Source organism: Capsella rubella, unplaced genomic scaffold (genome assembly GCF_000375325.1).
Source record: "Capsella rubella cultivar Monte Gargano unplaced genomic scaffold, Caprub1_0 scaffold_5, whole genome shotgun sequence".
Classification (NCBI taxonomy): Eukaryota; Viridiplantae; Streptophyta; class Magnoliopsida; order Brassicales; family Brassicaceae; genus Capsella; species Capsella rubella.
The window spans coordinates 5,886,984-5,906,583 of NW_006238919.1; the positions used below are offsets into that span (position 1 = coordinate 5,886,984).

General features: G+C 30.1%; 3 protein-coding genes and 1 pseudogene across 3 annotated transcripts in view; 3 read left to right on the plus strand and 1 right to left on the minus strand.

Moving 5' to 3' along the window:
* The window catches only part of LOC17885474 (serine/threonine-protein kinase Nek5), a 5,169-nt gene extending 3,086 nt beyond the window's left edge, over positions 1 to 2,083 (plus strand). Inside the window, exons 14-15 of the mRNA XM_006293263.2 lie at positions 1 to 228; positions 314 to 2,083. The exon at positions 1 to 228 is cut by the window's left edge and continues 3 nt beyond it. Coding sequence (XP_006293325.2) covers positions 1 to 228; positions 314 to 1,843 — 1,758 coding nt within the window. The 3' untranslated portion in view covers positions 1,844 to 2,083. The remainder of the gene's footprint in view (positions 229 to 313) is intronic.
* Positions 2,084 to 7,639: 5,556 nt separating this feature from the next.
* LOC17887541 (NDR1/HIN1-like protein 1) lies at positions 7,640 to 8,896 on the plus strand. Its single transcript, XM_006291795.2, has 2 exons — positions 7,640 to 8,113; positions 8,381 to 8,896. The coding sequence occupies exons 1-2, from the start codon at positions 7,811 to 7,813 to the stop codon at positions 8,696 to 8,698; spliced, it is 621 nt and encodes a 206-aa protein (XP_006291857.1). The 5' UTR covers positions 7,640 to 7,810; the 3' UTR covers positions 8,699 to 8,896.
* Positions 8,897 to 11,585: 2,689 nt separating this feature from the next.
* On the minus strand, positions 11,586 to 12,134 carry LOC17885389 (annotated as a pseudogene).
* Positions 12,135 to 15,454: 3,320 nt separating this feature from the next.
* Positions 15,455 to 16,330, plus strand: LOC17886941 (putative CCR4-associated factor 1 homolog 8). Its single transcript, XM_006292386.1, has one exon. The coding sequence runs from the start codon at positions 15,455 to 15,457 to the stop codon at positions 16,328 to 16,330; it is 876 nt and encodes a 291-aa protein (XP_006292448.1).
* The last annotated feature ends 3,270 nt before the right edge of the window (positions 16,331 to 19,600 follow it).

Here is a 19,600-nt window from a genome sequence, read left to right on the forward strand (position 1 = left end):
GTTTTGAAAGAAGAAAAAGCTAGAGAAAATGGTTCACCCATGAGATCTAATCGAGGAAGACCTTCTAGTGTTCCGACGCAGAAGAATAATATTGAAACGCCATCAAAGATTCCCAAACTCGGTGAGATTGCTCATGGCTCCAAGACTAATGTAAATACGGCTATCCCACCTTCCAAGTTAGCTCCTGATTCCGCAAGGAATCCAGGATCAATCCCGCCAAAACATCATGTATTTGCTCTCTCTCTCTCGCTCTCTCTAGTTCCCAACTTTTGTTGATATTCTAAGGATTTTGTTTGGCAAATTCGTGTTGCAGATGCCAGTGATTGACTCTTCTCCAAAACTTAAACCTAGAAGCGACCGAATTTCACCTTCTCCTGCTGCTAGACACGAGGCCGAAGAGGCAATGTCAGCTAAGCGAAGGCAAAGGACACCTCCTCCTTTACCAAGAAGAACGTCTTTAATAGCGCAGCAGTCAAGACAATTAGGAGCAGAAATTCCAAATATGGCAGCCAAGGACACCATGAAGCTACATTCATCTGTTCCATCAGAGTCTGAAACTAATTCTCATCAGTCTCGTGTCCAGACTTCTCCTGTGATTGCGCCGGAGCCAAAGAGAACCTCTGTCGGATCTTCCAAAGGAATGCAGAGTGAAAGCAGCAACTCTATCTCATCTTCATTGTCCATGCAGGCATTTGAGCTGTGTGATGATGCTTCCACCCCATATATCGACATGTCAGAACATACAACTCCTGATGACCACAGAAGATCCTGTCACAGTGAATACTCATCGTCATTTCCAGAAATCTCCTTAGATATGATGATCCGGAGAGAAGAACACAGCACCAGTATGCGGCTGACCGAAATTCCTGACCTTGTTTCCGATGTTCAAAAAAACATTGCCTATCATCAACCAGAAGGAAGCTCGCCCACTCTACAGAAAGATGATAGCCCTGCAACAATACAGAGCTACGAGCCTAACACATCACAACGACACCAGAATGATGACAAATTCACAGTCAAAGAATTTGTCTCCTCTATTCCCGTAGCTGCACCAATGCCTTTGCATGTTGGGCCATCCCACCAAATGAATTCCCACTCTGATAACAAAACAAGCTCCCACCAAGTGTGTTCCCACTCAGATGACAAAACAAACTCCCACCAAGTGTGTTCCCACGCAGATAACAAAACAGGCATTGTGTCTCAGAAATCAGCTCTTGAGAATAAAGACAATCCTTCCCATCCTCATCCAGTTGTTGACGATTTCATACATGTTATCCACCACAACAGTTACCGTGTAGGGAGTGACCAACCAGTCATGGAAAGTGTTGAAGTCGGTGTACAGACCGTCGACATGGGGAAACTCATAAACGTTGTGAGAGATGAAATGGAGGTGAGAAAAGTAGCCGCTCCCTCGGAATCACCCACCACTATATCATTCATCTCAGAGCCAGACTCAAGAACCGAGACCCGTCCTGAAGAACGAGATCCCATCACCAATTACTCAGAAACAAAAAGCTTTAACTCCTGCTCTGATTCTTCACCAGCTGATACCAGACCCAACTCATTCATGCCTGATGAGGAAACAACTCCTGCTCCAGTTGTGAAAGAGACATTGGACATCAAGTCGTTCAGACAAAGAGCAGAAGCGCTTGAAGGTCTACTAGAACTATCAGCGGATTTGCTCGAACAGAGCAGGCTCGAAGAGCTAGCCATCGTGTTGCAGCCGTTTGGGAAGAACAAAGTTTCGCCTAGAGAAACCGCGATTTGGTTGGCAAAGAGTCTAAAAGGAATGATGATCGAAGACATCAATAATAACAGTGGCAGCTCCAGAAATGTATCATGAAGGTAAAGTATATCATACAAGCATTTTCAACCAAACTCTCTTCTTTTGTTACTTATCTTCTATAAAGTTTATATTTTCATAAAGTCACTCACTTAAAAAATCACAAAAAAAAAAAAACTCTTGTTCAAAGAACATTTTTCGAAATTTTGAGAGTACAGCCACTGATCATCGATGTTAAGTGTCTAAAATATTGTATATACAGACTCTGGGATTATTGGTTGATTATTTTGTTCTTCTTCATGTTTCTGTTTTTTTATTCTGATTCTAATCAGATAAAAGCATTGGACCATGGGTTTGAGTCGTTTGACTATAAATTTAAGCACCATCACAGAACATGAACCTCATAAATATTGACTAATCCACCTCCGTGGTCCTAATCACTTCACTAATCACCCAATGATCGAAATTTCTTGTGTGCAATTACATGACCAATGAGCATTTGTAATTGTAACAAGTCCAACTATCACAATCTTTATCAAAAACCAAAAAAAAAAAACATTAGAGTTTATGGTTTTTAACCAAATCAAACCTAAACAAAACAAAAAAAAATTAAGAAAAATGATAGCCAAATGAGTTTTAGGCTAAATCATAACCAAACCAAATTATTTATTACGGTTTAGTTTGGTTTGGTTTTCTGGGTTGCATTTTTTCGCATGCCTTTTGATGATAACCATTACTTAGAGACTCGATCCAAGTGTTTGTAAAGTTTTATAATATACATTTTTAAAAAACTTATATGACTTTACAAAGTATTTTACCTAGCTACATTATGTTGTGGCAGATATTCTTCAAAGCTTAAAAATAGCACACTAATATAGTTTCAGTTTTTAAAAGCCAACTAGATTTTAACCCTCGGTATACCGTGGAACAATATTTTAAAACGTTTTTTATTAATTGTGTTTAGTATATAAGATTGTACTACATGCTGAAAAAAAGCTTGTACTACTTTATTTTGATTGTTAATTCTATGATTTAAACCGTGAAATATTTCATGACAATTTTTTTTATATAATGGTAATTTGATCAACTTAATTAAATCAGTCTAATATTCAAAACAATGAAATGATGTTGGCATAACATGTTTCGTTTAAATAGTCAAATTTCATATTAAAATATTTTGTGATTTTTACTATAATAGACAACCCGTAAAAATATCTATAATCATAATTATATAAAATATAACCCGCTCCATAACATAACCCGTGCTACACAATTATCAATAATACTTTAGTACATACATTTTTTGTATTGTTTGAGTAATATACGTCCGTTTTCAAAAATTAAAATTGCAACATATGCAAAAAAATTATATTTTTATCATACATATGTTTTATATAATAATATAATTTTAAAAACAAATAAAATCATATAAAGATAATGGAGAAATATTTGATTTATTAAGGAAAGATTTTAGGAAATTTTATTAAATTTGATAAAGGGCTTGTTAAAAGTGTGGACATGTTAGAATTGAAAACAAAAAGTAAGAACTCAATAAAATTATAATTAGTTCTCTTTCTTCTGTACATGTGAAGTTACGCACTAGTCCTTATTTTGTGTTGGGAATAAAAATAAAAATAATGATGATTCTCTGCACGAGCTCTGATAATTATTATATGCATAATATTTATGTTAATATGCTAAGTTATTAAATATTTGATAAATTAAGTTTTACCATGCTAACTTATTCGGTATCCGATAAATTGAAATACAAAAACCATTTTTTCTTTTTATTTTATCGAGAAAGGAAAAAATCAATCACAAAGATCTTATTATGTGTTCTCTACAAAGATTCGCTTACTCTCTTCGACTTGCTAATAGGGTTAAAATCGTCTTGCAAAATAGAGAGCCCGTTGAATAATGAAAGATGAGAGGTAGATATTTAATAAATCGGTCAACTGGGCTTATGAAGTGCAAATTCCCTTTAATAAATAATGATATCTAATTTTGCTACTTTATTATGATTTAATTACATAATTTACCTTAAAGTTATTTTATTTATTCAAATTGTAAGAAACTAATCATGAAAATATTATAAAATAAAAGGTTATAACCCAAAATGTACTTCAAAAATGTTAATATAAATTAGAGAAAAATAAGTTTTGAGAATTGTTCGTTGGAAATAAAATAAGAATAGCCATAGCTGTTGACACTTGCACATACACCTTCAAAGTATCCAGATACTATAAATATAATTAATAGACTCACTTAACACTCATAGTAGATAAATCTTAAATCTTTGAAAGAGATGATCATGGTTTACAGCCAGGTATAGACTCACAAGCTGCTTTGTTTTCTGCACAAACATTGCCGCAACAATAACATCTTTTTTTGTTATAACATTGTGATCGCAACCTTGGCATGCATGGTGGGAATTTTATCTTGCTTGCCTCAAAATCTTCCATTCTTGTACCTAAACATACATATGAAGAATAAAATATTTAAAAGACTATGAAAGAACATGAATAAAATACTTTAAAAAGATAATAATAATAATTATTATTATGTAAGATTTACGTACATTCATAAAGACTAGAAAGAAAAAGAATGGAGATACAAAAGATAGCAAATTTAAATGACGACATTTTTGATTTTTCTATCCAAAGAAAGTTTTTTTCTGGCTTCATGGTATAATCACACTGAGTCACTGACACACATATATATATATATATATGGTGATCCATATATATATATATATAAGAAAACTCTAGCTAGTTAGTGACATATCTTTTGTATGGTGATCCATAAAAATCTGTACGTAACTAAATTTGTTTGAATAGATCAAAAATTTCCATTCCATCGTAGAATAAATATATTTCAATTGTAGAATAAATTTATTTGACTAGATCAAAAAAATTCCTTTCCATTGTATAATATTGAAGCTAAGTTTATTTTTCCTCAAATTTGTAAATCATGATTTGAAATACCAAATTTATAAATCTTGTAAAAATAAAATATTATATATATAACTACAAATATATTTAAAAATTTGGTCACTAAAATTTATAATGGATTGTTTATTAGCTTTTTTCTTTATAATTAACAATGAATTAATGAACTTTTATATTCGAATTTATTTGTTTTTATATAACGACATTCATATAATACATATGTTTAAATTATTTTCTGATGTTATATAATACATATGTTTATATTATTTTCTGATGTTATATAATACATATGTTTATATTATTTTCTGATGTTATATAATACATATGTTTATATTATTTTCTGATGTTTCAACCAGGCATATTCATACGAAAAATTCTTCATGGGTCAACATTACGGCGGATGAGATAAAACTTGTTTTATGACTATAAGTTATGTATATATATGAACTCCATCAGTTAGAATCAATGTTCTGAACTAAAAAATAATAATATTACAACATAATAGCAATGGATTATTTGTTTAACAATGAATTGCCTACTTAAACATTTATCATCTCTTATTTAGCGATGACTTATATTAGGTTAACCAGTCAGTTTCAGTTTGATTGCTTTCGGTTTGGTTAATTTGGATATAGTAATATAATAACCATTCGGATATTTTAGGAATTTTGGTTCGAATATTATATTGATAACTGAAAATTACCGTAATAACCATGGTTTCGTATCAGTTCGGTTTTTAATCCAAATTAACTAATTAAAACTGGTTAACCGAATAAACCCAAAAAAATCAATGGTGACCGAAATATAATCAAAATAAAAACCAAACGAATAATGAACAAAACCTAAAAATTTGAAGATAAGACGAAGAGAGAACAGGAAATGTCGGTATATTTATTTATATATACATAGCTTTATTTCGGTTATGTCGGTTACTAACCAAAAACGAACCGAAGCTCACTTTTAAAAGAAATAATATCCAATCGGTGATTTTAAAGTATCTAAATTCGAACCAAAACCAATTTTTGGTCGGTTTGGGTAATTGGTACCGATTTGTTTTGCCCAGGCCTAATTTATACTTTCTCTGTTTCCCATTGTTAGATGTTTTGGGAAAAAAAATTGTTTCTAAAAAAGATTGATTTTGTAGATTAAAAAACTAAAACTATATTTTTACTTTATGATTTTCTCTTTCTACCAAAAAGTAATTATAAATTAATTAATAAACAAATATTTAATATATCTTAAAATGTGTGAAAAAACCAAAACATCAACCTTTTAAAAACAGAGGGAGTATTTAATTAGACACAAAAAGAGTTATTTACAAAAAGGTGTGTTTTAAAAACACTGTTTTAAGTGTCCAACGTTTTCATTATGTTCATGAGGTCCTGATTTCTAGGGAGAAATGTCTTCGCCCAGGGTCTTGGTTCAAGCCTTCGATGGTACAAAAGAAACATTGGCTTATGTTAAACTCTAAATCAATTAATAGAACTGCATATACATATGCTCAAACATATACATACATAAGCTTTTTAAAAATGTACTGTTGTTTTTCTTACAACTATCTAAAAAAAAAACTTAAACATGAAATTAAGTGTCTACGTTATAGTTATATAGGTTACCCAATTATATCCATTTGGGCATTTGTAATAGACCCATTTAGGCATTTGTTAAATGGGGTTTACTATAGTTAAATGGGTATCCATTTAGACTGTATTTAGATTAAATATTATTATTATATAATGTATGATATCTTCATAAATAAAATAAAAGACTCAAATAATTGTAACTATTATATCTGATATTTTCACGCGAAAAACAAATTCCGCGATTAAACAGAAAAATGTGATTTCGTAGTTTTTGCGGAAAACACGTTTCTACTATTTTCAAAAAAAAATAATTCAATAATTTTTGCGGAAAAAGTTGTTCCCTAATTCCTAAGAAAAAATATGAGCTCGTAAATTTGGTAGAAAAACACAAATTCATAATTCCGTAAATTTAAAAATTGTTAGAAAAAATGTAAAATTATGTTGCGTGTATAACTCACGGTTAAAATTATTGAAAATGCTACATTCTTCTCGTCAAGAATTTTCATTCTAAATTCGATCTCGTTTGATGTCAATTCTTACGGGTAAATAGTAATCAAATATACATAATTGAAATCATAGTGGAAGAATTCAAACTCTGATCCAATAAATAGTAGAATGAATCTTTAACCATTTTCACACCATGAAATTGTTTGGAAATATTATTTAAAAACCAAAATATAAATTTCCTAACTAAATTGACGTGATCACCAAATAAATAGATTTACATATAATTTATGTTTCGTCTCACCCACCACATTACCTCTTTACTAAGTCTTCATTATATCCCTCCAAAAGGTAATTAGTTATATTCAAGCTACCACTTCATTTGACACTACCTAAGTTTTTACGACTAGTAAATGTGAAAGTTACATTATAAACTCTTTAGTTTCATAAAATCAAATCTTTAACTAGAGTTTATGCATTACTGAATTGGGTTATTTCGATTCGTATATTATTTTTTTTTTATTACACTTTTGTTTATATAATGTTGCTACGATGCTGCGGAAAGAAGATTCTTCACCCACTCCAAAAAGTGCTTTACAGTGGTTGAAGCTTTTTAATCTACAAATATTGCATCTGTAATAAAACTTCTTACATGCAAAAAATTTGATAGGAATAAAAACATGTTCCTTAATTTTGCATTAAAGAAAAAAGTTTAAAAGCGAACAAACTAAAGTACAAGAATATTGGTTTTTTTCATGAATTAATAATTATAATCGTTGACAATATAAAAAAATTTATAAAATGAGCAGAAAAAAAAACCTTACACATTTCGCATTTGCAATGATAATTTTTTTCAATAAACATTAATTTATCATATCACAAAGGCTCCGTTTGTTCTATGACTCTATATATGTATTACTAAACCATTCAACTCCATAGTAACTCTCTATCTTTTTTTCTTTCTTTCTCTATAACAAAACATCAACTTCTCTGTCTCTCAACGCAACGCACTAATCCTTAACCGCTGCGAAACGCTAAACGCAACAGCCGAAATGACAGAGAAGGAATGTGAGCATCACCATGATGAAGATGAGAAAATGCGGAAACGCATAGGAGCGGTGGTTCTTGGATTTCTTGCAGCTGTTCTCTTTGTTGTTTTCTTGGTTTGGGCGATTCTTCACCCGCACGGACCGCGATTTGTTCTTCAAGACGCGACAATTTACGCGTTTAACATCTCTCAGCCAAACTATCTCACTTCTAATCTTCAGGTCACTCTCTCTTCTCGCAATCCTAATGACAAGATCGGAATCTTCTATGACCGTCTTGACATTTACGCATCTTACCGCAACCAACAGGTATTCTTGATTTTTAAAATATTAGCGGTTTGAAATTAGCGTTTCGCGTTTCGATTACTACTTAACTAGAAAAAGAAGTGTTATAAAGAATGTACCAACGAATAATATAGTTTCTATGTTACAAAGATTCATCTTATACAAACTATATAATACCAAATACTAATGGACCGACGAAATCTTGGTGTAGACTATATAAGACCAATCTCAACGTATGTATTAAATCTTGATTTTGCATGTAACGTTTTATATTTCATAATGTTTTATAAGGTGACATTGGCGACTTTATTGCCGGCGAGTTACCAAGGCCACCTCGATGTAACGGTATGGTCGCCGTTTCTTTACGGAACAACCGTGCCGGTGGCACCATATCTTTCGCCAGCGTTGAGCCAAGATCTAACGGCGGGGATGGTGCTTTTGAATATAAAGATCGACGGTTGGGTTAGGTGGAAAGTGGGAACGTGGATCTCCGGTAGGTACCGCCTCCACATCAATTGTCCGGCGTACATTACGCTCGCCGGACATTTTTCCGGTGACGGTCCGGCTGTAAAGTATCAGCTTGTTCAGAGATGTGCTGTTGACGTTTAAGCAAAGGAATCATCATTATTTCTTTAGAGAGACTAGACCACTTTTGTTGTGCTTTTTTAGTTAAAGTAAAATTCTTGAAAATATTATTATTATTATTCATATAGAATTATCTCTTTTTTTTTTGTATTTGCATTTTGTATTATTCGGATTTCAGTTTAACATAATAATTACTAGGTCCATTCCATATAAGTTTTCTATTTCTTCCTTTTTTCTTTTATTATAATAAAAGCCAAATTGATTATAAAATATAAAAATATAAAAATAAGCAAACGCATTTTCGTAAAGTGTATTTTTGGTTGTACTGATTAAAAACATGATCTTATGTAAATATGGTCATTGGAAATATAAAATTATATTTTCAATAAACTTTTGTGAAATTCATATGCTTTTCCAATATTTCAACATAATTATGGCCTTGAAGGTATACAGTACTTTTGCCTTTTACATTGTGAAAACGGGATTCCGGTTAATACCAAATCGTTAAATAATAAAACGTGAAAAATAACAAGTTTTTTTTATATATATCTCATACATAATAAAATTATAACTAGATTAAAGAATGTTCGTTTATCTACTAAATAGTACATTTTTTGAATTTTAAAATATATATTTCGATTCAACTTAAAGATATATCTTCTTTTTTGGACAAACACTTAAAGATATATCTAAGCTATAATAAAAAACAAGTAAATCAAGATTTCTTGTAAGTAAACAATTGCATCTTGAGTATCATTTTATTTTCTCCATTGTCTAATAACTATAGTTACCGGCATTCACCAATAACAATTGATTGATCCTTTCCAGCATTGTTTGTGAATATTTCTTGAATTTTGGAAAGAAATAAAACTTTGATTTTTTGAAGTGGTGGCCTTTGCACAAATTTTGGATCATGTTTCTTGGGGACATGACAAGATCATATATATTCACTTGGTAGTAAGTAAATAACTTTGGGGTCAACTAAATTTCTAACTTAAAAAGACTTTTGTCTTCTCTTTTTCAGCTCAATGCGAATTTCCCAAGTAAATCTATTTTGTAAATCCTCAATTCTGAAACCGATTAAAAAATCTATAATTATTATAGTTTAAACTTCTGCTTATTGAAAAGATCAAACGAGAAAAAATATTTACTTATTGAAACTTGAACTTCATGGAACATTTCTTTTATCACTTTGGTACATTAGTTATGTTCTCATGCACATACTGATGACTTAATACACGTGAGTGGTGAAAATCGTGGTCATGTATGTGACATTTGCACACCTTCATGGTGCACTACGCATGATTTGTTTTACTTTGGAATTTTTTTTTTTTTAATGAGATCTATAATTCATTTAAAATAAGAGAAAATTACATTTGAGAAAAGCTAATTATTTCTTTCTGGATAACAAAAAGTGCTTTTCTTATTTTTGAACTTTTATAAAGCTTTTTTTTTTGTTCCCAAAGAAAGAAAAAAAACTTTGACAAAGCTTAATTTTGGAGATGCTTAAAGGAAAAAAGAAAATGATTCAAATTCGCCCCCAAAACCAACTCACACTACTTGCCACGTTTTGTTGTTACTTTAGTGACGTTGCAAAGTCACACTCTTGAATCCTCAATTTGGTACTGTCTTCGTTAGCAAGTAGCAACAGAGAATTACATCCCAAAAAGGAAAGTTTATATACTGAGTACTGACTAACATTACCATTCATATATAATTCATGTAAAATTTTATAGAAATTTAAGAAAATATTAGTAAGATAAATTATATTTTTGGCAAAATGTTACATTTCTTGAGGGTATTTTTTCTGAAAGTCTCTCCGGTGACGGAGAGGACTTATCCAGTGACTTGGTCGTCATTGGTGAAATTGCAAAGATATAAACCCATGTATTTTTTTTAGATGGAAATAGTAGAGTGAACCATTTTTCTGAGATCGAAGCCTTCATGTGGTATTCTTAGATGGAAAATTCTAATTAATTAGAAAAGAGAGAGAGTGAATAATAGAGTGAACCCTAAAATTTTAATATATTTTTGAGCTTAGTAATCTTTGTTTAGTATTTTTGAGCTTAGTAATTTTAATATACATTGAAATATCGTGTACTATACTTTTTTATTTTGTTTTCACATAAATGTTCTTTTATTAATATTTTTTTTTGTATCATTCATGTGGATTTTAATTTGCTTGAGTAAGGAAAAGTAAAAATTATAAACGATGGGTGATAACTATTAAAATCTTATCTTATATATATATATATATTGTTGTTGGCAATGAATGGAATACATTTAATAGATAAAAAGAAGCAAAAATTTAATGTCAAAAACTTTGAAGTATTATTTAAGAAAATATTATTATTTCATATACATCATTCATAAAGCTATAACGTAAATCTAAAATATATATTTTTGTTTTAATATATTTATTATGTCAAGTTTTATTTTGATTCATTTATTACCTATTTTTTAATGTGCAATATTAATAATTTTGAGTTTAATTTCCTTTGTAATATATTGTTAGATAAAGTAATTATTTTTACTTGATATATATGTTAGTTGATAATTGTTGTACTTATATTTCTATCTGCTAACATGAAATATATTTTAAAAAAATTAAACGTAAGGTAGAGATGAAACAATATAATCTCAATTAATCCATATTTTTAAGTTAATCGCCTTACCAAACTCAAAAGGTATTAATAAATTGTATAATTACATATATATTTTGTAAATGTTTAGATGAGTATTTCGGACGACAAAAACCAAAACATAATATAACTGCATTCACATAAATTAGGTTTTTACCGTATTTCATCATATAATATTTCTTCTTTGTAGTTTGGTAGTTAATAATCACTTCAAATCTCAAATTTAACTTACAGTTTTTGTTACCAAATTTTTTGTTTGTCTATTGCTTTTATATTGCCTATACTTTATATATCTTTTACTTAATTTGTTATTTTATCCTCATTTCTTTTAGATTTAAATAATATATAAGAGGTTATGGTCAATACACTCATTTTCCACTTCGTCAATTCAAGGGCATGCATGCTTCTTCATGTCAGGATCCACCAAATCCACACTCGCACCTTTGTCACGAGTCTTCATCGCATTTTCATGTATGATTATTAATTCCTTGTGTGTCAAGAACTCTGGATCTTTCACGTGTCTAAAAGGGACTGAGAGGCGTGCCTCGTTGAGATGAGCTTCGGATTGTAGCTGTTCTCTTCTCTCATCATAACTTTCAAAAGCCACTCCGGTGGAAGAATCTGAATGGGTTCCACCTCTAATGCACGACGGCTTTTGATCTTCTTGCAACTTATATCTTCCACCTCAATGGGACGTTTTCCCTTTGTATCGATCTCTAACGCAAGAAGATTGAGAAGATTCTGAATCAAGATTAGGGTTTTGTACTAGTGGTTCCACGGAAGTAGTTGGATTTTGTTGTTCGATCACACGCATCCATGGTTTGATTTTGAAAAATACTATATTTTTTTTTACTAATATAACTAACAATATTAGGATATGTTAATTATTTAAAATATTTGATTGCTTTGACTCTAAACAATTAATATTGTTGACTTTATAATTATAATTTTGGGTATTATTTTTGGGTATTTTCTTGGCTCTTGGATATTTCGATTAACCATTTGGTTATTGGTTCTATTCGGTTCATGTTAATTTGGATATGAAATTTTACAACCATTCAATCATTTAAAAACTTTGGTTTTCGAACTAGACAGTTCAGTTCAGTTTTCTTGGGTTCGGTTTGGTTTTCTTGGGTTCGGTTTGGCCGATTACCGGATATTACCGGATTATTCGATCCGGGTGAAGCCATTGTATCCAAATCCATTAGGCCTAAACTCGGAAGTTAGAGCTCTAAAATCATTTCTTCAAAGTCAGCGCTGGAAAAAACAGTAACCAACTTCACAAAGTTGTGATGCCTTATAACTCTGAATGCTTCACATTCCACCACAAAACATTTTGTAGCTGTCTTATCCTTTAATAGGACGACCATAAGAGAAGGATTGATCAATTTGATCGTTGTTGGAAAACACCACTTGCCTCTCTCTTTTGCCATTACGTTTCTCCACCCTCTTCTTGCTGCTTAACATCTGAGCTCCATTAAGATTATCTAGGGCTAAATCAGAGTCAATGAAAACCATTGTGCAAGAGAGAGACTCATATATACTAACCAACAGCAAAAGTGAAACTTATATGCAAAAACCCTTAGAGTGTCGAACAAGATTGGCATCACCTACTTCACCATATCTTCAAGTCCAAAAATAAAACCAAACAAATTAAATCTAAAAACAAAAAACTTATAAACCCAACATTACACGAGATACTTCATCTATAACACTTAGTCATATAGACAGTTATTAATATAAATATAGATAGACAAACACCAGCCATGCCTCTGTTCTGGCCTGAACTCTGAAGTCATTGATCTTCTTACAAGAAAAAAAAGAACTACTCATAGCTTCATTCTATCTCTCCATGAGCTTAGTCTGATAGCTTGAGTTGTGTTAACGTTCCTACGTCAAGTATCCACTGTAAAGAGCCACGACGCATTAAAGAAACGATCTGAAGACTTTAACAAAGATTTAGGGGTTCATTGTTCTCTTACTTTGTTGCTGATCTATTCGATATAAGTGTCGCTTCAAAGCTAGCAGGAAACTCTAGTCAAAGCAGAGTCTTCTCGATATATCCTTTATTATATATATACATAATAATATACTTGTTATATCTATATATACATTTTTGAAGTACATTTGGTACTAAAATCTATTTAGGTTTATAACCTTTTATTTTATAATATTTGCATAATCAAACCCTTGCCAATTGAATAAATAACAAAACTTAAAAGTAAATTTTGTAATTAAATCACAAGCAAATTGTAAAATTGGAAACAAATATTTATTACAACAATAAGATTTCCAAAAATGTCTCTCTCTAATAAATCAAATATCTCTCCAATATATTTATGTAATCTTATTTGTTTTTAATTTATATTATTACATAAAATATATTTATAATAAAAATACAAAATTTTTCCCCACATTTTGCAATTTAAAATTTTGAAAACGGGCGTATATAACTCAAACGATAAAGGAAAAAATATATGTACAACGTCTATAAGGTAAAACATTAGATAGCTCAAACCCATTATAAATAGTACTAATATTTTCACAATTTCAAATGAACATGAACTTTGAATTCTCAATTATCCAAATTAAAATTTTAAAGTTTTATAGAATATTTAAAATATTAAAAATATTTAAACTCGACAAAAATTTAAAATATTATTAATATTTTAACTCAAAATATTTCAAATATAATAATATTATAAATAAATATGAATGAAAGGTTTTGAGTTTATATAAATATGATTATATGTTTCTTACGGGTTGTGTATATTAAAAAAGCTTTACGAGTTAAGTTAAAATATAAATTTTTATTTACAACAAATCATCTTGCGGTGTACTGCAAGTTTTTTTTTTTTTTTGTGAAGTGTATCACGGACTGACCACATATATCTATGAGTCTACTTATTATACAAATTCATAAAATAATATAAAATTAAAATAATATAAAAACGTATAAAACTATAGTATATAAACCAACTACAAAAATAATAAATCAAGCAAATATATTATATTATGGACCCGTGGTGTACCACGGGATAAATCCTAGTTTGTAATTAAACAGAAGTCGCTAATTTGAAAGAAAATATTTTTTTTGAGCCTTTCAAATATATTAAAAAATAAAAAGATATACCGACACTTCTATGGTTTGTTCGATAGCAATATTTGTTTTAAAAAAAAATAGTAAATTTTTTCGTAAATCAATTGTACCGAAAAATATCCTGATGTCTATGAAATCTTCAATTTTTGCAATTGATAGATATCAAAATGAATCAGAAACATACAATTTATTAAAAAAAAAGAAACATTTCATTTTTAGGATAAATGACTGCCTAAATTTGTAGACACAATGAACAATTGAATACATTATAGGCTAAATTCTATCGTACTAACATTACAGCTATACCCAATCGCAGCTTTACCTACAAGATATATATCTAAAACAAGATTTGAATAGAACCATTCATCTTAATTAATTTTAAAGAAACAAAAAGATAAAACGTTTAATTTTGGATTTCAACCTCTATTAACATTTTGAGTCTTATCACATTAAGATAACTAGTGATGAAATATGTTGAAAAATAGGTTTAATTCTTGTTTAAATTTAGACAAAAAAAAAACAATAATCTGAGTTTGCAACATTGTCTATATAATGACACTCAAAGGCTCTAAAAGTAATGACACACATTGAAAAAACAAATAAATAAATAACAATGTCTAAAATGTTATAAAAGCTGATAAGGAAAATCTCCATTGGTAACAAAAAAAAAAAAAATTTGGAACCTTCCTGGATTCGTTTAACCTTGTTTTATAAAAATAGAAATTGTTATCACAAATATCTGAAAAGTGCATGTAATTATCTGAAAAAAAAAAAACGGTAATAATAAATAAAATCTCCAAACTTGAAAAAAAAAAGGAAAATTCCTTTTTCCAAAATCTATATATACAGTTTGAGTCCCACGTCTCCATTACATTATTTTCCTAATTCTTCTCTGTTATTGTCTCTTCTCTTCTCTTCTCCTTCACCACTAAGTGTTTCTCTCTCTCTCTCGTTAAATCAAACCAAAAACAAAACACGATGTCTGAGATCAAAGCTAAACCATGTCGTGAAGTATGGGCTTGGAATCGTAACAAAGAGATGAGTTTGATCGAAGATTGTCTAAGAAACAACAGTTTCATCGCGTTTGATACTGAGTTTCCAGGTTGCTTGAGGGACACTTCAAAAAACGCTCATGACGAGCAACGCTACATCGACATGAGTTACAGCGTAGACAGAACAAAGCTGATCCAGTTAGGTCTTACTCTGTTCGACAACAACGGAAGAGTCGGTGGCACTTGGGAGATCAACTTCTCAGATTTCGACGAGACTCAAGACGAGAGAAACGACAACTCCATCGAGTTCTTGAAACGCAATGGTCTTGATCTGAAGAAGATTAGAGAACACGGTATCGGAATCGAGGGTTTCTTCTCTGACCTGTTTTGGATTCTGAAGCAGACGAGGAACATTACTTGGGTGACTTTTCATGGATCTTACGACATCGCTTATCTACTCAAGTGTTTCACCGGAGAAGCTTTACCGGAATCTCAATCTAGGTTTGCTAAAGCGGTGGCGAGGATCCTCGGCTCTGTTTACGATTTGAAAGCTATGGCTGGTCGGTTCGAAGGATTCTCTAACCGACTTGGTTTAGAGAGTTTAGCACGTGAGTTGGGACTTAACCGGGTTGGTATAGCTCACCACGCCGGTTCTGATAGTGAATTGACAGCAAGGGTTTTCTCTAAGATGGCTAACATATGCCACAATGTAGAAGAAACCGAAGGATTTGTCTACGGATTCAGCTATAGAATTATGTCGGAACGTATTAAGCTCCGTGAACCGCAGATGGATCTAGCGTTGATGATAGGTCTCTATAGACCGCCGCCGCCTCCATCACCGTTTCCGATGATAATGCCTATGTTTGGCCCTCATTTTCCGACTCTTATTGATAGTGATTTTCATAGATTATCTATGTATTAGATTGTAGAATTGTGATAAATATTAATGTGTTTAGTTTCAATATATTGTTTTTTTTTGGGTTTATATTAGTAAAAGTATTCTATATAATTGGTCATGAATGTTTTTCGGTTTATAATTAAAAAGAAAAGTTACAAAATCAAAACACAAACAAATAATTAAAAATACAAACATATAATTTTGATTTTATTATATTCATAATATAAATTTGTTTCAAAAATATGGAATCATATAATGATGAGACAAGAATTATAATGACTAATAATAATTTAATATTGTTCATTTTGATTGGTTATTCTTTTTTATTTAAAAATTAGAAATGTATTTTTTATATAATTCAATTAAAGAGGAATTCTCAATAATAAACTTTTTATAATACACTTTTGCAAAACTACTCTCTTTTTTGCCATTTTTCATTTTCCCCTCTCTTAAATTTTAATGATATTTTTACCCCTAACAAAAAAAATATTCCTTCCAAAACTTTTCCCGCCAAAAATTTCTCGCTAAAAACTTTTCCGCTAAAATTTCTTACCAAATATTTTTTAAAGGGTTTACAATTATTTTTAAAGGGTCTTTTAAAGGATTTACAAGGGGTTTTAAATGGTTTCGCAAATATTTGTCATGGTTTTTAAAGGTTTTAGAAGCTTACAAAGGTTTTTGAGTGGTTTTTTAAAGCATTTTACAAGCTTATACCGGTTTTTAAAGGCATTTACAAAGATTTTAAAATGATTTAAAAATGATTAACAAGGACTTTTAAAGATATTTACAAAGATTTAAAATAGTTTTAAAGGATTTACAAGGAGTTTTAAAGAGTTTTAGAAGTTTACACGGTTTTAAGGGTTTACAAAGGTTTTTAAACGCATTACAAGGACTTACAAGGAGTTTTAAAGGGTTTACAAGGAGTTTTTTAAGGATTTACAAGGAGTTTTATACGGTTTTAGAAGTTTACACGGTTTTAAGGATTTACAAAGGTTTTTAAACGCATTAGAAGGATTTTAAAATAGTTTTTAAGGATTTAAAAGGGTTTTTAAAAGGTTTTAGAAGTTTACAAAAGATTTTATTAAAGGATTTACCATGGTTATAAGGGGTTTACAAGGATTTACAAGTATTATAAATGTTATAAACTGATTCACAAAGGTTTACTAAAGGTTTTAAAGGTTTTGGATGACTTTTTTAAAACTTACAAGGGTTTTGAAAGGATTTTTAAAGGGTTTTAAAAATATTTACAAGGTTTTCTAAAAGGTTTTTTAAGAAATTGTGGAAAATTATGGCCAAAAAATTATGGCGGGGAATTTTTTGTCGGAAATTTTTTGGCGGGGAATTTTTTCGGCGGGAAAATATCTATCAAAATTTTTTGAGGGAAAGTTTTCTAGCGGAAAAATTATTGGCGGAAAATTTTTCGGAAATAATATTATTTTTTGGGAAAGAATATTCTTTTTTTCGTCATGGGTTATACCAAAGGAGGGTAATTTAGTCATTTTTTACATAGAATAGTATTTTTGAAAAGGGACACCAAGAGAGGGTATTTGTACAAAAGGATAACTTAAAAAAGGTTATCTATGCAAATCCCCCTTAACTAAATTTTATAAATTAGTATTGACATTTTAAGCCATAATGACATTATTAAATTGTTCTTTGAAACTTATATTTGTAATGGCATTGTAAGGTAATTTAATACCCTTAATGAATTTATCATCCGCTTGTGAATTTATGTCTGTAATAGTGAGTAGTCGTTTTTAAAGAAACAAAACGACTAAGGATTTGTTTTTTGACTGTGGCATCAGAATCATCTTTCAGCATAGGAAGCCGATTTTTAAGCAAGTATCAGAGTTCACTCCTTCCATCTAATGTGCAAGCTTGATATGTGCAAGAAATTGGCTTAAAGGATTTGAAGAGATTGTTCCATTTGAATTCATCGAAGAAGAATGAGTTTGAAAGACAATTAAGAAGATGGAGTTTGAAAGACAATGAAGAAGAAGAGTTTCAAATTGTGTCACTAGAGAAGAGACCCGCGCGTTGTGCGGGGTTGTTCGCTATGATTATTCTTTAATTATTTTTTGTTTGGTGTTATATTTTTAAGATTAATAATTGTATGTACATTTTGTTTAGTATTTGATTGGCTAGATTTTGATTTTTCATATTTAGATATTATAATCTTATACTTTTAGTTATTCGTTTGTGTGGCGCTGTTGTTATATGCATTACTCGTATTTCAATTAATGTTTTTGGTTTTGTTTGGACGCATGTATTAATATTGTTAGATTAAAAGCTTTAACTTAAAAGGAAATTGTGACGATAAACCATTTGTTACTCTTTTATTTTGTTTTTTCTATTTTTTTATTGTCATATTTTTAAATTTGACTAAAATTAATTTATTAAAGCTGGAACGTGTTCTGTTTGTTAGGTCGTTTTTATCTATTTGAACTTGGGTCCTATCAACAAAGAATCTCGAATTTTTAAATATTAACCCAGAGCATAGTATTTTTTTTTTGTTAAAATGTTTTGCAATTAAGTATGCACTTATGACATGTCATGCCAAGCTCATATAATGCATACAAATTTCTTTGTGTTTGATTTAAGAGTCGATCAAAAAATTTAGATGTTTGCTTACTTTTTTCTTTTACTTTTTTTTTACTCGATGGGATCCAGTATTTCTGTTTTTTTGTTTATTTTGCATAAACTTTATTTAGTCGGACGATGCCACCGTAGTCAACAGATTAACTTGGACATGATATTCAAGCATAAAGAGAGCTCAATCGAGCAAAGGAAGATGCCGACATCAGTTTTGATTTTTTAAAAATTCTTTGCCGTAGGTATTATATGCTTTATTTTGTTTTCACCATATTTCGATCAGGCGGTCCTCAAAGATTGATTTTAAAATTTAAGTTTGAGTTTATCTTTTAATATGAAAATTTTGATTTTTACCTCAGTTTGTGATTTTAATATATTTCAGCTTTTTATTTCTTTTTTTTTTGATAAATCACATTTTTAGAACGTTGGACTTCATACGTGAGAAGAGAAAACGATCATCAAAGAGAGATTATAAGTGGCATTTACATTGTGTCACTTCTATGTAACATATACATTGTGTCAAAAATATTAGCCTTTTAGTAAGGAGAGCTTATATATTCAATTTTTATATATATTGTTTTAAAACTCATAAGATTAATATAACCAATTGATTATTTTACGTTTATAGAAGATGGAATATGATGTTCTATAATTTTCAAAAAATTTGTACCAGAAAAAGTGCAAATGGTTTTTTATATATTC

Coding starts and splice junctions, on each gene's coding strand:
- LOC17886941 (XM_006292386.1), top strand. CDS start 15,455: ATGAGTTTGATCGAAGATTGTCTAAGAAACAACAGTTTCATCGCGTTT.
- LOC17887541 (XM_006291795.2), top strand. CDS start 7,811: ATGACAGAGAAGGAATGTGAGCATCACCATGATGAAGATGAGAAAATG. Junction 8,114..8,380: donor CATCTTACCGCAACCAACAG/GTATTCTTGATT, acceptor ATGTTTTATAAG/GTGACATTGGCGACTTTATT.